This window comes from Hevea brasiliensis, chromosome 2 (genome assembly GCF_030052815.1).
Source record: "Hevea brasiliensis isolate MT/VB/25A 57/8 chromosome 2, ASM3005281v1, whole genome shotgun sequence".
NCBI lineage: Eukaryota > Viridiplantae > Streptophyta > Magnoliopsida > Malpighiales > Euphorbiaceae > Hevea > Hevea brasiliensis.
The window spans coordinates 13,660,192-13,673,285 of record NC_079494.1 but is presented as its reverse complement, the minus strand read 5'-3'; the positions used below and the strand labels follow the sequence as shown (position 1 = coordinate 13,673,285).

At 35.4% G+C, this 13,094-nt stretch overlaps 2 protein-coding genes across 2 annotated transcripts; both read left to right on the top strand.

Annotated features, from left to right (window-relative positions):
* Positions 1-929: 929 nt before the first annotated feature.
* LOC110635354 (homeobox protein knotted-1-like 2) lies at positions 930-7,692 on the top strand. Its single transcript, XM_021784656.2, has 6 exons — positions 930-1,129; positions 1,452-1,848; positions 1,972-2,094; positions 2,249-2,384; positions 6,206-6,459; positions 7,005-7,692. The coding sequence occupies exons 2-6, from the start codon at positions 1,468-1,470 to the stop codon at positions 7,206-7,208; spliced, it is 1,098 nt and encodes a 365-aa protein (XP_021640348.2). The 5' UTR covers positions 930-1,129; positions 1,452-1,467; the 3' UTR covers positions 7,209-7,692.
* A 1,475-nt stretch (positions 7,693-9,167) lies between these two features.
* LOC131172900 (uncharacterized) lies at positions 9,168-12,060 on the top strand. The gene is made up of 2 exons (XM_058134441.1): positions 9,168-9,679; positions 10,360-12,060. Exons 1-2 carry the CDS (start codon positions 9,481-9,483, stop codon positions 10,491-10,493), a joined length of 333 nt encoding a protein of 110 aa, XP_057990424.1. The 5' UTR covers positions 9,168-9,480; the 3' UTR covers positions 10,494-12,060.
* The last annotated feature ends 1,034 nt before the right edge of the window (positions 12,061-13,094 follow it).

Genomic DNA, 13,094 nt, shown 5'->3' with positions numbered 1-13,094 from the left:
TTAAAGAGAGAATAAGGAAGAGAAAAGGAAGGTTGGGAATTTGTTTGGAAGGAAACAAAAATTCACAGAGAGATAAGGAATAAAGTATCTTAATAACAAGGCTATACCTAGAGAGAACAAGATCAATGCTTAGAGAAAAAACTATTGCAATTTTGAAATGACTATGTCAAGGATTCTGATTCTAGACATAGATAAGCTTAATTTTTTGTTTTTTTAAATGAGAAAGATTATAGATAAGTTTAATTTCATTATAAAGAAGTATGGAATTATCAGTTCTGTGATTAGTTACAGCAATTAATTATGCTTTATTTGAGATAATATTTTAATGAGTTAATGTTGTAACATTGATGAGGCTTAAGGCTGTGATATTTGACTTAAATTTTCAGGCAATTACTTAGCGCTTGTTTGATATTGAGTTTGAAGAATTCAAATTGCTTTTCTGAATAAAAGCATCATATGAGATACTATTAAAAAAAATAATTTTATTATTTTAATATTTTTATAATTAAAATTTATTAAACTTAATTTTAAATTATTTTTTAATATTTTTAATTAATATATTTAAAAAATAATTTTCTCAATTATAATTTTAATAATAAAAACAATAAAATCAAATAGGTCATTAGTTGTTATATTTATTAATGCACATCCATGAGGGACCTTATGTGCAGTACTGTGTTATAATGTTAAAAAAAGGAAACTAGAGCTGTCACAGTTTCCATGCTATAAATAGCCGTGGATTAGGTGAGTGGCAAATCAGATGGTCAAGAGAAAGCATAAGCAAGAGGAAGCTAGATTTATATTAGACATCTATGGCCAATAATGAAGCGAGTAAAAGGAATAGCAATGTCGAGTGCATAATCCAAAAACAGCAAACTAAAATAGAGTGGAAATTTAGAAAGTCCGTGAAAGAAAAGGCAATAACAATAAATAAAAAAAGGAGTGAGAGAGAGAAATAAAATAAAAATCTGCAAATCGAGTTGCCTTATCTCTTGGCCATCATCGCCTTTATAATTTTCAAATGTTTCTTTTTCTATCAACAAACAAAGTCTTGTCACCAGCCAAGTAACGCAGCCCTCTGCCGGTTCCCGGCTGAGCTCCTTGATCTTTGCCTTCTCTTCACCACTATGTGAGATCGCTCCTTTCTTTTATTTTTTCCCCTCTCTCATATGATATTTTCTTGTCCTCCACTTAACATGTACAAGTCTTGGTGCAACTTCATTTCAAGACCTTGCTAATACTCCAAAGTGAATTTATTGTATTCCCAATTCCATTCAGTCATGACTCTTAACTCGTATAATCACATACCCAAGCTAAAAAAGATCAACTTCTTGGTTTTTCTTTGACTATAGATGACTTGAAGTTCAGACTTTCTAGGGTTTTTGTGTCTTCATAGCTCTTAGCTTTAGGGTTTTCAGGATTTGCTTCATTTTTTTGGTTGTTTGCCTTAGGTGGGCTTTCTAAGAGATGGAGGACTATAATCAAATGAATGAGAACGCCAATCCAAGGGGGAATTTCTTGTATGCTTCACCAGTTCTTGCACCCAATTCTTCTCCTTACGGTAGAACAAATAGTGGCCCTAACGTGAGCAATCAGCAGACCCAGATGCCTCTCAGTCCTTTCCATCTTCAATCAAGTGAATGTTTCCAATCAGAAGCACATCCTATAGTGAAGACAGAAGCCAGCACTTCCCAGCATGCTCCGAAATTTCACTACCCTTTATTGAGAGGGCATCAAGCACTTAATCAAGGGAATGAAAGCTCCAGTGAAGTGGACGCTATCAAAGCCAAGATCATAGCTCACCCACAGTACTCTAACCTTTTGGAAGCCTACATGGATTGCCAAAAGGTAAGCATAAGAGAAGAAGACAAAAGTTAAATATTGCAAAAGAATTCTTTCTTTCATAATTCGTTTTAGTAACTCTCTCTCTCTCTCTCTCTCTCTCTCTCTCTCTGCCTGCTAAATGTTTAGGTGGGAGCTACGCCTGAAGTAGTAGCACGGCTTGCAGCTGCTCGTCAGGAGTTCGAATCAAAGCAACGATCTTCAGTTGCTTCTGGGGATGCTTCGAAAGACCCAGAGCTGGATCAGTTTATGGTGATTCTCGGAGCTCTTATTTAAAATATAATATTCGTATTACCTAATCGAAGTGCTTTTCTCCCCCCTCTTGTTCTCTGATTTGACTCTATTGACCTATAAGATCTTAGTGCATTTGGTTTTTGGATTCATTGGTTTCTGGATCGATAAACAGGAGGCTTATTGCGACATGCTGGTGAAGTACCGGGAAGAGCTTACAAGACCCATTCAAGAAGCCTTGGATTTCATGCGAAGAATCGAAACACAACTAAATGCGATCTGCAATGGCCCCTTGCGGATCTTCAACTCTGGTACTTACTCCCTTCAATCTGCACGTACCTTATATATTCATCTTCTCAACCAAAGAATTTATCTTTAAAGGCAGAAGTATTGAGAGAAAGAGACAGAGATTGAGATTTACTTGGCTTTGCCTAGCATGGAAAAGAACACAAGAATCTAACAAGCTCCGACTGTTGCAGAGATGGGTTTAAATTGATCGACTGGTACAGTTCAGGAACTGGTAGTGGTAGTCAGTCTTTTCCAATTGCCCATTACTCCATATAGAGAGAGTTCTAAGCCAGAATGTCCATATCTCAATCCATTTAGTGATTAGTATTCCCATATCCAGCAAAACATACTTTGACCGAGATTACGCCTTCTAATATAAGAAAATTAGCCACTGTTCGAGGGCTAATGGAGAAGAGAGCAAAGACTGACCCAACAGTCACAAGTCCTAGATTAGCAAACCCTAATCGCGAGTCAAATAGTACAAGATTGGATTTTGCTGTATTTTATATTCGTTTATCTTTCCTAAATCTACATGAAAGGAACCAAGACAAAACGCACTTACATGCCATAAACAATCATCATATTACATGTTCACTAAACTAATGGGTTTCGTTTTTTATTATTGATCTGACAAAAATTATTGTTATTTAGGGTTTTGCTTGCTAAAATCTAGGTACTTAAATCTTGATTTTGTAGTTTTGTGACGTACCCGAGATGGATGGCATTATTGTTGTCTTGAAGTTCTTTGTGATTTTTTTTTCTTTTAATATTCTGATTTAGATTTGGAATTAGGTTTGTTAATTGAACCTAGGATGCTGTTCAAGTCAGTGCTCTACCTCCATGTAGCCTGTACGGCTCTGTCAGAATAATGCAGACTACTACTTTCTTTATATATTTCCTTTCTTCACCCCTTCCCACCTTTTTGTTCACTGACCTTTTTTTTCTTTGGGCTTTCCATTTTAGTTTTTTAAAAGATCTTTATTCGAGCCATTAGTATGCCAATTACTTTAGTTGTTCTTGTTACAATGACGTTACTGTATTAGCATGTCTGGTCGGTTTTAGCCTCACGTAGGAAACCACAATGCACGCATTCAAAAACACAAGCACAGGGGGGGGGGGGGTTGTGAGAGAGAGAGAGAGCAAGCAGTGGGAAGAAAACCTTACTTGGGAAATACAATTACAGAAGGATTCTATTGCCGAAGAACAAAACTATACTTTGTAGGAGGAACAGGTTGGTTGGTTTGTTTTATGGTTGTGATTTTTTTGGTTAACTTAAGCTACGGAGTACTTGCAATTTAACCAGGAATAGTTTATGGCGACTAATTTATTGGTATTACATGAATTGATGCTAATCAACTTTTTGAGGTAACCAAATTGTTGGATTCCATACTGCTTATTTAGCTTTAATTAAGATTAATCATGGATTTGTTTCATACAGCTTTCCTATTTGTCTACAATTTCCTAATCACTTTAACGCTGTTTCTCTAGAAATTTGTAGTTGGATAGCCATGTTCATTGTATAATAATTTTCTTCATGAGCTTGTCGAAGTATATTCAGCTTGATTTGTTTCCTTAAGGAATTGTGAATAATGTCTCAAGTCTAAGTGATAGCAATTTACCGCAACGGATAGCTCCCTTTCACAATGTTGAGTTTTGGAATGGGATCCAATTGAATTCCCTTTGTAATTAATGGTTCCTTCTCTTCCTCTTTATATGTGTGGATTTCTTTTCAGGGAGCTTTCTCATTGGTGTTTGATTGGTATACACATATGCACTTTCTTCTAATTTTCTTTTGGTTTCATTGGATAATTGGAATACATGAGCAAAATTCTTATTCATTGTCCACAAATATGAAGAGGAAGGGGCACAGATTCCATATGGTTGAATCTGGAAAGCAGATATCAGTTTGGTTGCTTTCATATTATTAGAAAGACCTCCCTCTTCTAACCATGATATCTGAGCATTTTTTTCTTACAATAGAAGAAAGGCTTATGTCAACTAAACATTCATAAGAACATAGTTCGAGTGAACTATGTTACTTCACTCTCTTCTCTTGTTTCAATCATGACCCTTTAGCTTCTGTGTATTCTTTTGCTGCTTTCTAACCCTATAGTTTCTCAGTTTTACTGTGGATATTAATTACTCCTTTTTGTGTGAGTCGAGTTACTGGTCATTAACGTGTATCCCCTAGTTAGCTTTTCTTGTGAACACATTGTGGATGCCAGTTCTTAGCTGTAATGAGCTTCTAGCATTCGCCTCATGATTGCTGAACGTTTTCAACAATGTGCTCATGATTAATTTAATAATTTCAAAGGTTGATTTGTCTTGATTTTAATTCCTGTGATTTTATGTTTTATTTTTTACTCTTATTTCCTGTTCCTTTTACTTTGTGTTAATTTGCTAATATATGCGGATCTGATGTCTCACAGAGCCGAATGGCAAAAAGTGATCAATATAGCTAACCCAAACTAGTTTGGGATTATAAGGCTTAGTTGTTGTTACTGGTATATTTTCCTATTGTGGAGTTCCTGTTATTGATGTTTTATTCTTTCCATGTCGAAGCTGCTGCCACCTTAAGTGGAAATTACTTTATGGAAAAATAATTCATGTTGGAAATTCTTTGGCAGTGGTATAACAATTTCACACAGGATTAGGGCAAAACTTGAGTCTTTGATCCTTTTTGCTAGCTAGGCTTGGCTAGGTGGGTTTGAAACGTGAAAGGGATGTAGGTGACAAGGAAAAGGGATGAATTCAGTGTCGCTTGGTGGAAGAAAGAGCATATCTCTCAGCTTAATTACTATGGATAGGCAAAATATATGATCAGAATTGAACTGAGTTGAGAAATTTTCTACATGACATCGAATGTTTTCAGAGCATCACTATAGACTAATCTCATTCAATCATCTGTTCTCTAATTTAAAATTCCAGCAATATATACAATTCCTAAGTACACGATAAACTTTGAGATCAAATGAAGGAAACGATTCGGTGGGAGGCACCATCTTATTTAGTTGATGCTGTAGAAATTTGGTAGTAACCCAGCATGTTGATCTCATTTAATTTTCATTTTCTTCCTGAACATATGACTTTTTGTATGCCGCCTCATGAAAGGATTTGTATTGTAGATGAGAGAGTCAATTTTGAGTATCAATTGATTTTAGCAATCAACTCTCTCTCTCTCTCTCTCTCTCTCTCTCTCTCTCTCTCTCTCTCTCTCTGTCTGTCTGTGCGCGCACACACACACAATTCTTGCACACATTAGTAGAATTATATAAATCCAATAGATGAGTGTGAAGTATAGGCGAGTGTATAGCAATTAGAATACTTGACAGTCAGTTTTTGGTCAAGTTTAGAGCATTCAAGCTGGTTGGCACAATACACTGATTTATTAGTTTGGTATGCTTCTAGTGTAAGCAAGTGTTTCTATATGTTGTGATAGAAGCAAGAGAATTTTGTTGTATGGAAGAGAGAAAAGCTGAGGACCCTATATGGCATGTTGTAGTGAGAAGGAATTCATCTCTGATTCATATATACTCGCAATAAAAAAATGAGTATTTGTATGCATGTGAGATTGAACTTAAAATTCAAATATAATCACGTTAAAGGTTTATTTTTTGTGGTTGTGAGGGCGAACTTTATGGCTATAAGATTGCTTCCAGAAACTCACAAATAATGGTATATAAATATGAAGTTTGGTACATCTATAATAAGTTTCCGAGTCATAAATTATTTTTTCTTCTTTCTTTCTGTCGTTTTATTCTATTGATGTGTCTACATGTAAAAAGTTCATGCTGATATGCTTTATGTTTCAATATGTATTCTTCATATTTCATCAAATGCACAGATGAGAAGTCTGAGGGTGTTGGGTCATCTGAGGAAGATCAGGAAAACAGTGGTGGGGAAACAGAACTACCCGAGATTGATCCCAGGGCTGAGGACCGAGAACTGAAGAACCACTTATTGAGGAAATATAGTGGTTATTTAAGCAGTCTTAAGCAGGAGCTTTCTAAGAAGAAAAAGAAAGGGAAACTGCCCAAAGAAGCAAGGCAGAAGCTACTGAGCTGGTGGGAGTTACACTACAAATGGCCATATCCTTCGGTAACCTCTTGAACTACATAGTTTAATCTGCTTGAAGCTCCTAAAAGTTGTTTTTATCATAATCTGGATTATGTGCTGTTTAAACATTGTCAATTAAATATATTGTTATGATTTGGCATGTATTTTAGATATATTTTTTTTTTATTGGGTTTAAAATATGATCTGACTCGAAAAGCTAATGGTGCTGCCCAAATGAGATAATTTGCAAAGGTTGTAGTAGTAATAGTAGAGGAACTAAATCGATAGGTTCAAGATTAGAGCCAGCTATGACCTGTTGGGGGTATGGAAGGCAAAGACGCCACAATATAGGCAAATATAAATGTTATAAATTTCACCTATGGCGACAAATGGTGAAATTTGGATAAATCTAGTAAGATTACATTTTGGAGAGTTTCCAGAGATTGCAACTTATTCTCTTTGTCATGATTGAACTGTTATTTTTTTTTCTTTTTCCTTTATACTCTCTATTGTGTGTTTTAGATTTGTTTGCTTGTTAGATAAAGTGAAATTAATATGCTTCTTTAATTTGTGATGACCACTGGCAGGAGACAGAGAAGGTGGCGTTGGCAGAATCAACGGGTTTGGACCAGAAGCAAATAAATAACTGGTTCATAAATCAAAGAAAACGTCATTGGAAGCCATCAGAAGACATGCAATTCATGGTGATGGATGGTCTACATCCACAGAGTGCAGCTCTCTATATGGATGGTCACTATATGGGTGATGGTCCTTATCGTCTAGGGCCATGAGCGAGCAGCAGCTGCCCTCATGCTAGAGTGTAGTGTTAGTTTTCATTCTCAGGCCTAGCATGAAAACTATTATTCATGCAATGCTATATTATCATTGAGAAGCTTAGGTAATGCAATAGTAAGAACCTAATGCGATAGTATTTTTTTCTTACGAGAAATGTAATCACTATAATCTTGTGTGCCATTTGCTTGTATGTCATTACTGTGATCATTGAAGATGGAATAGTGGCCGTCGTCATTGTGGCTTTCACATTGGCTAATTGGGACATCTCCTCCCTTTCGTATCCTATGGGATTTGAAGTTGGTGCGTGCAGCGTTGGCTCGTCTGGTGTGTAAAAGAGGAAACAATTAGGCAAGGATAGTTTTTTAATTTTAGAGCATGTGGGATTTGTTTGCGTTTCTGTGAGGACTATAATCACTTGCTGTCAAGTGTATATAACGTGAGAAGTTAATATAATTAGTATGGTGCGTGATTATATAGTGAGATCTCGTAGGGCATCCAAATTCATGCCATGCATTTTCAGTATTCTTAATTTCTTATATCTATATATGTGTGTGTGTTTGCAATGCCGGCCATGAAGGTATTCTTGAAATTAAAATTATTCAATATTATCAATCACAAAGAATACTTCGTTTCTTTAAATCACTATAGTACAACTGAAATTTGGCTTGTACACAGGGAATAAACGAATCCTTTTATTAGATGGGAGGTATACATTATTACAGGCTACCAATGCTTGAATAAATAAGAATTGCCGCAGTTGTGTGATGAGGCTCTAATTTGTCTTTTATTTTTTTTTAGAAGCAAAGTAAATTTATTGAAATAAGGGCCCAGTTAAGGGCAAAGGCTAGGATATAAAGCTTGTATAAAAGCATGGATACAGATGAAGGCCCAACAAAACCCAAAGAAAAACAAAATAATAAACAAAACAAAGCCTGATACTCTCAACATCTGGCAGAACCCAAAAAGAGAAAGAAGCTGATATAATGACACATCCAAACAGCAGGTAAGCAAGGAGGCCATGTTATGTTAAAAAAAAAAGGAGGTACAGCTATGGAAATTCCTTGAAGTCTTGAAGGCACAATACAAGCCTATCATGCGACAATTCGTCAAACGATCTTCTAACCGAAAAACACCAAGCTGACAGATTATCCATAAGCTTCAACAAAAGGACAGCATGATCACTTTAGGTAAGCATCCGAAACGCCACAAAGACTAAGGCAAGACTAGTAGTTGACACCTCCCAGTAATCAAGAATAGCAAGAGTCAAGAGTCCAGAGGGAGTGAATTCTAGCAGGATACATGAAAGTGCCCAGAGAATTCCGAAACTGAGTATAAGAAGAGAAGAAAAGGATGCCACATAAATGGTTACAACAATGCCATCTCTTCTTCTATTTGCTTAAGCATCAGTTAGACCTTAAATTCATCAGGTGTTGAGAATGACAAGACTATTTCCTTTCCTAAATCAATTGTTTTCCGAGCTTCCTCTGCTACATTAAAGGGATGAACTCCCTCAGGAATAGCACCAGAACATCGAAGGCGTGTATTCACACGCCCGATATTACTGTCGGATGGCTTCAAAGTCTTAGTGCCAGAAGGTTTCTTTCTCTAACCACCATTGCAGATTTTGGGCGAAGTATCCATAAGGCCTGAAATAAACTTGCACTTTCTACGATAGTTTTTATGTTGTTTGTGCAATCTGGTAAGCTTGACCTTTTTCTAGAAAAAATTAGAGGGAATAACTTGCATAGGACTTTGGTCAAGGATGGGAACTAAAGCCATGGAAAGGTTTCATGCTGTGTAGAGAACTAAGGTTTTGATTCTTCATTGGGAAGAGTTGAGGGATTATCTAATGGGGCGGCTAGCTTTAGTAGATCCTTACCATGGGCTAAACCAAGGACGCTTTGCTCAGATTCTAGAGAACCCAAATTTATAGGAGGTAGAGGATCAAAGTAGTCTGATACTCATGAAGCTAGGTTGAATAGGTCATTTGAAAAGAGTGAAGAGAAGGCATTTCAGGTGAAGGGTGAGGCAACCTCACATAATGAGAAGTCAAGAAAAGCAGCAAGTAGAGGCTGCGGTAGAGGCAGAAGCAGTGGCAGATCCAATGGACAAGCCGATTGGGGGCAATCTTCCGGTGAACAAAAAGGCTATAAAAGTGGTATTCAGTGCCACTATTGCAAGAAGTTTGGGCATGTGAAAGAAGAATGCTGGAAGCTTGAAAAGAAAGAAAGTTATGTTAAGGAAGATGAAGAAGAAGACAAGTTGCTTATGGCTTATGAAGTTAATGGTGATGTACCAGGTGCAAGTGAAATCTGGTTCCTAGACAGCAGTTGTTCAAGTCATATGACGGGTATGAAATCAGTGTTCAAAGAGCTTGATGAGTCTCAAAAGATAAGAGTTACACTTGGAGATGTTAATCCACTTCAAGTTGAAGGAAAAGACACAATTGCAATCAATACTAGTAATGGTAAAGTTAAGCTTCTTCATGATGTGTTTTTTGTTCCTAGTTTATCACACAAGTTATTGAGTGTTGGGTAATTATTGGCTAGTGGATATTCTGTGTTATTTGATGATACTTCTTGCACTATTAGAGATAAAAAAATTAAGAGAAATTATAGTCAATGTTAGAATGATAGCAAACAAAATGTTTCCCTCAGAAATCAATAATTTAGAAAGTCATGCCCTTGTTGCTAGTAGCAAGAAAAATTAGTCTAAGTTGTGGCGTTTACGGTATGGGCATTTAAATGTCAAGGGCCCAAAATTATTAAGTAAAAGGGAAATGGTTTATGGGTTGCTACAATTGAGTTTGTAGGAGTATGTGAAGGGTGTATTTATGGGAAACAAAATAGAAAGCCATTTCTTATAGAAAAATCTTAGTGGGTATCAAATTGTCTTGAACTTGTACATGCTAATTTATGTGGGCCTATGAATACAAAATCACTTAGTGGCAGTAGATATTTTTTTGCTATTTACTGATAATTACAGTCGCATGAGTTGGGTGTATCTCTTGAAGTATAAATTAGAAACCTTTGAAAGCTTCCAAAGTTCAAGCACTTCTTAAGAAGCAAAATGGAGGATGTATAAAGACTCTTCGCATGAATAGGGGTGGTGAGTTTTTATCTAATGAATTCAATGTTTTTTGTGAAGAAAATGGCATAAGCAGGGGTTTGACTGCACCATACACACCAGTGCAAAACATTGTAGCTGAACAAAAGAACTACACTATTGTAGAAATGGCAAGAAGCTTGTTGCAAGCAAGGGGGTTGCCAAATGATTTCTAGGCAAAAGCAGTCACTACAATAGTCTATTTGCTCAATATTTCACCCACAAAAGCTATTCCAAATCAGACCTCTTATGAAGCCTGGTCAAGCATGAAGCCTCAGGTAAACCATTTGAAAATTTTTGGTTGTATTGCTTATGCTTTGGTTGACTCACAAAATCGTCAAAAGTTAGATGGAAAATCTGAAAAAAAAGTATTTTTATTGGTTATTCATTATAATAGCATATAGGTTATATAACCCTATTAGTGGCAAAGTGATTATTAGCAGAAATGTGGTGTTTGATGAAAATTCAAGTTAGAATTGGGGCAAATTAAAAGGAATTTCAGCAGTTAATTCTCCAACCATAGTAGTGGATGCAACTTTTACTTCCACTTCGACAACACCAAACACTGGCAGCCTTTTATCTTTATCTCTAAGTAGTAGTGGATCATCATCTTTTAGTGAATCTTCTAATAAATCTCCACCAAGAAAGTTCAGATCTCTTGAAGATATTTATGCCACCACATATGCCTTTTTAGTAGCTGAACCAACCAGCTTTGAAGAAAAAGTAGAAAAAGCGGAGTGGTGCAATGCAATGAAGGAAGAACTTACAGCAATTGAAAAGAATGAGACATGAGAGTTAGTAGACTTGCCAGATGGGAACATGCAGTTGGTCTTAAATGGATATTTAAGATCAAGTATCATACTGATGGGAGCATTCAAAAGCATAAGGTGAGACTTATAGCCAAGGGGTATTCACAGCAGTAAGGTATATACTTTGAAGATACGTTTTCTCCTGTTGCTCATTTTGAAACTGTGAGAACCTTCTTAGTCTTAGCTACTCAATTTAATTGGTCTATTTATTAATTAGATGTTAACTTTACTTTTTTGAATGGTGAGTTAGAGGAAGAAGTTTATGTCACACAGTCTGAAGGTTTTATAATTAATGGCAAGAAAGAGAAGGTGTACAAATTGTAAAAAGCCCTTTATGGGCTAAAGCAGGCTCTGTGGGCGCGGTACAACAAAATTGACTAATATTTTCTTCAAAATGGATTTGAGAGAAGCAAGAATGAGCCAACTCTCTACTTGAAGAAGAAAGGTCCAAATGAATTTCTTATTGTGTGCCTTTATGTTGATGATATAATAAACATGGAGTCATGTCAATCTCTTATAGTCGAATTTAAAGATTTTATGATAAGAAGATTTGAAATGACAGACTTGAATTTATTGCACTATTTTCTTAGGTTGGAAGTGAATCAAAGAAAAGGGGGGATTTTCATTTCACAAAGAAAATATGCCATGGATCTTCTTAAAAAGTTTGGTATGAGTAATTATAATGCAACAGTCACGCCTATGAATATGATGAAAAGTTACAAGTTAAAGATGACACTAGAAAAGAAGATGCAAGCTATTACAGAAGTTTAGTAGGAGGGTTAATTTATTTAACTCATACTAGACCAGATATAACATTTTTTGTTGGTGTTGTTTCTAGATTTATGCACACAGCTACAAAGCATCACCTTGGAGCATCAAAGAGGATTTTGTGCTACATTGCTGGAACATTAGAATATGGTATTTGATACTCTCAAAATTTAGAATGCAAGCTATTTGCTTAGTCGGATAGTGATTAGAGGTTCTTTGGATGATAGAAAAAGCACTTCTGGAAATGTGTTTAGTCTTGGGTTTGGAGCTGTCACATGGAGTTTAAAGAAGCAAGCATTTGCAGCTTTTTCTTCATCCGAGGCAGAATATGTGACTTGTCATACCCTACCCCTCCGTAAGATGTGATATGATCTCGTAGTATACCTAATAAATTACCGTACTTCACCTACTGATAATCTATTAAATATACTACAAGGGATTTTGGCAGAACAATTTCATTTAACAATCTGGTGAGTGATAAAAATTTAAACTAAGTGTTTTCAAATCAATTATATGTCATAAATTTTATTTAGGAATAATTAAGCATTTTCAAAATTTTATGGAAAATTCGCAAGATTACGGCTAAAATTATATAAAAACAGTTCTTTATAATCTGGTAAAAAAAAGATAATTTACAAAAATATATCATGTCTAATTGGAACTCAATCAACTCATTCTCAATAAATCTCAGCATAAAGAAAATAATTCATTATTTACAATATTTAGGAAGAAATTTAAATGTTTGCATTCATTGAAATAACAAAATTAATATTACAAAAATTTACATGTAAATAAAATCTCAAAATACTATTACAATAAATTCAATCTCAATTTTTTATTACAAACTTTTTTGTACAACTGCTCGAATGTAATTACATACAAATAGCTACATGATTACATTAAAATCTAATGTTCAAGGGTATATCTATGATATACCCGAAGATAGTCCCAATACGTCTTCAAGTGATCTCACTCAGCTGCTCTATATTTTCTTTCACCTGCGACAGCATACAAAGCTATTGCTGAGCTGTGAACTTAGTGGTGCACAAACTAATAATTTAAAACTTAATGCAAGTCATGCTTTGAGAAATCATAACAAAAAGAAAATTTTGAAATCTTTAAATTCTTCAAAATTCATAACGTCCAAAATCAATATTTTCAATCATGCTAATCATTCGTTTTAATGACATTTTGATCAAA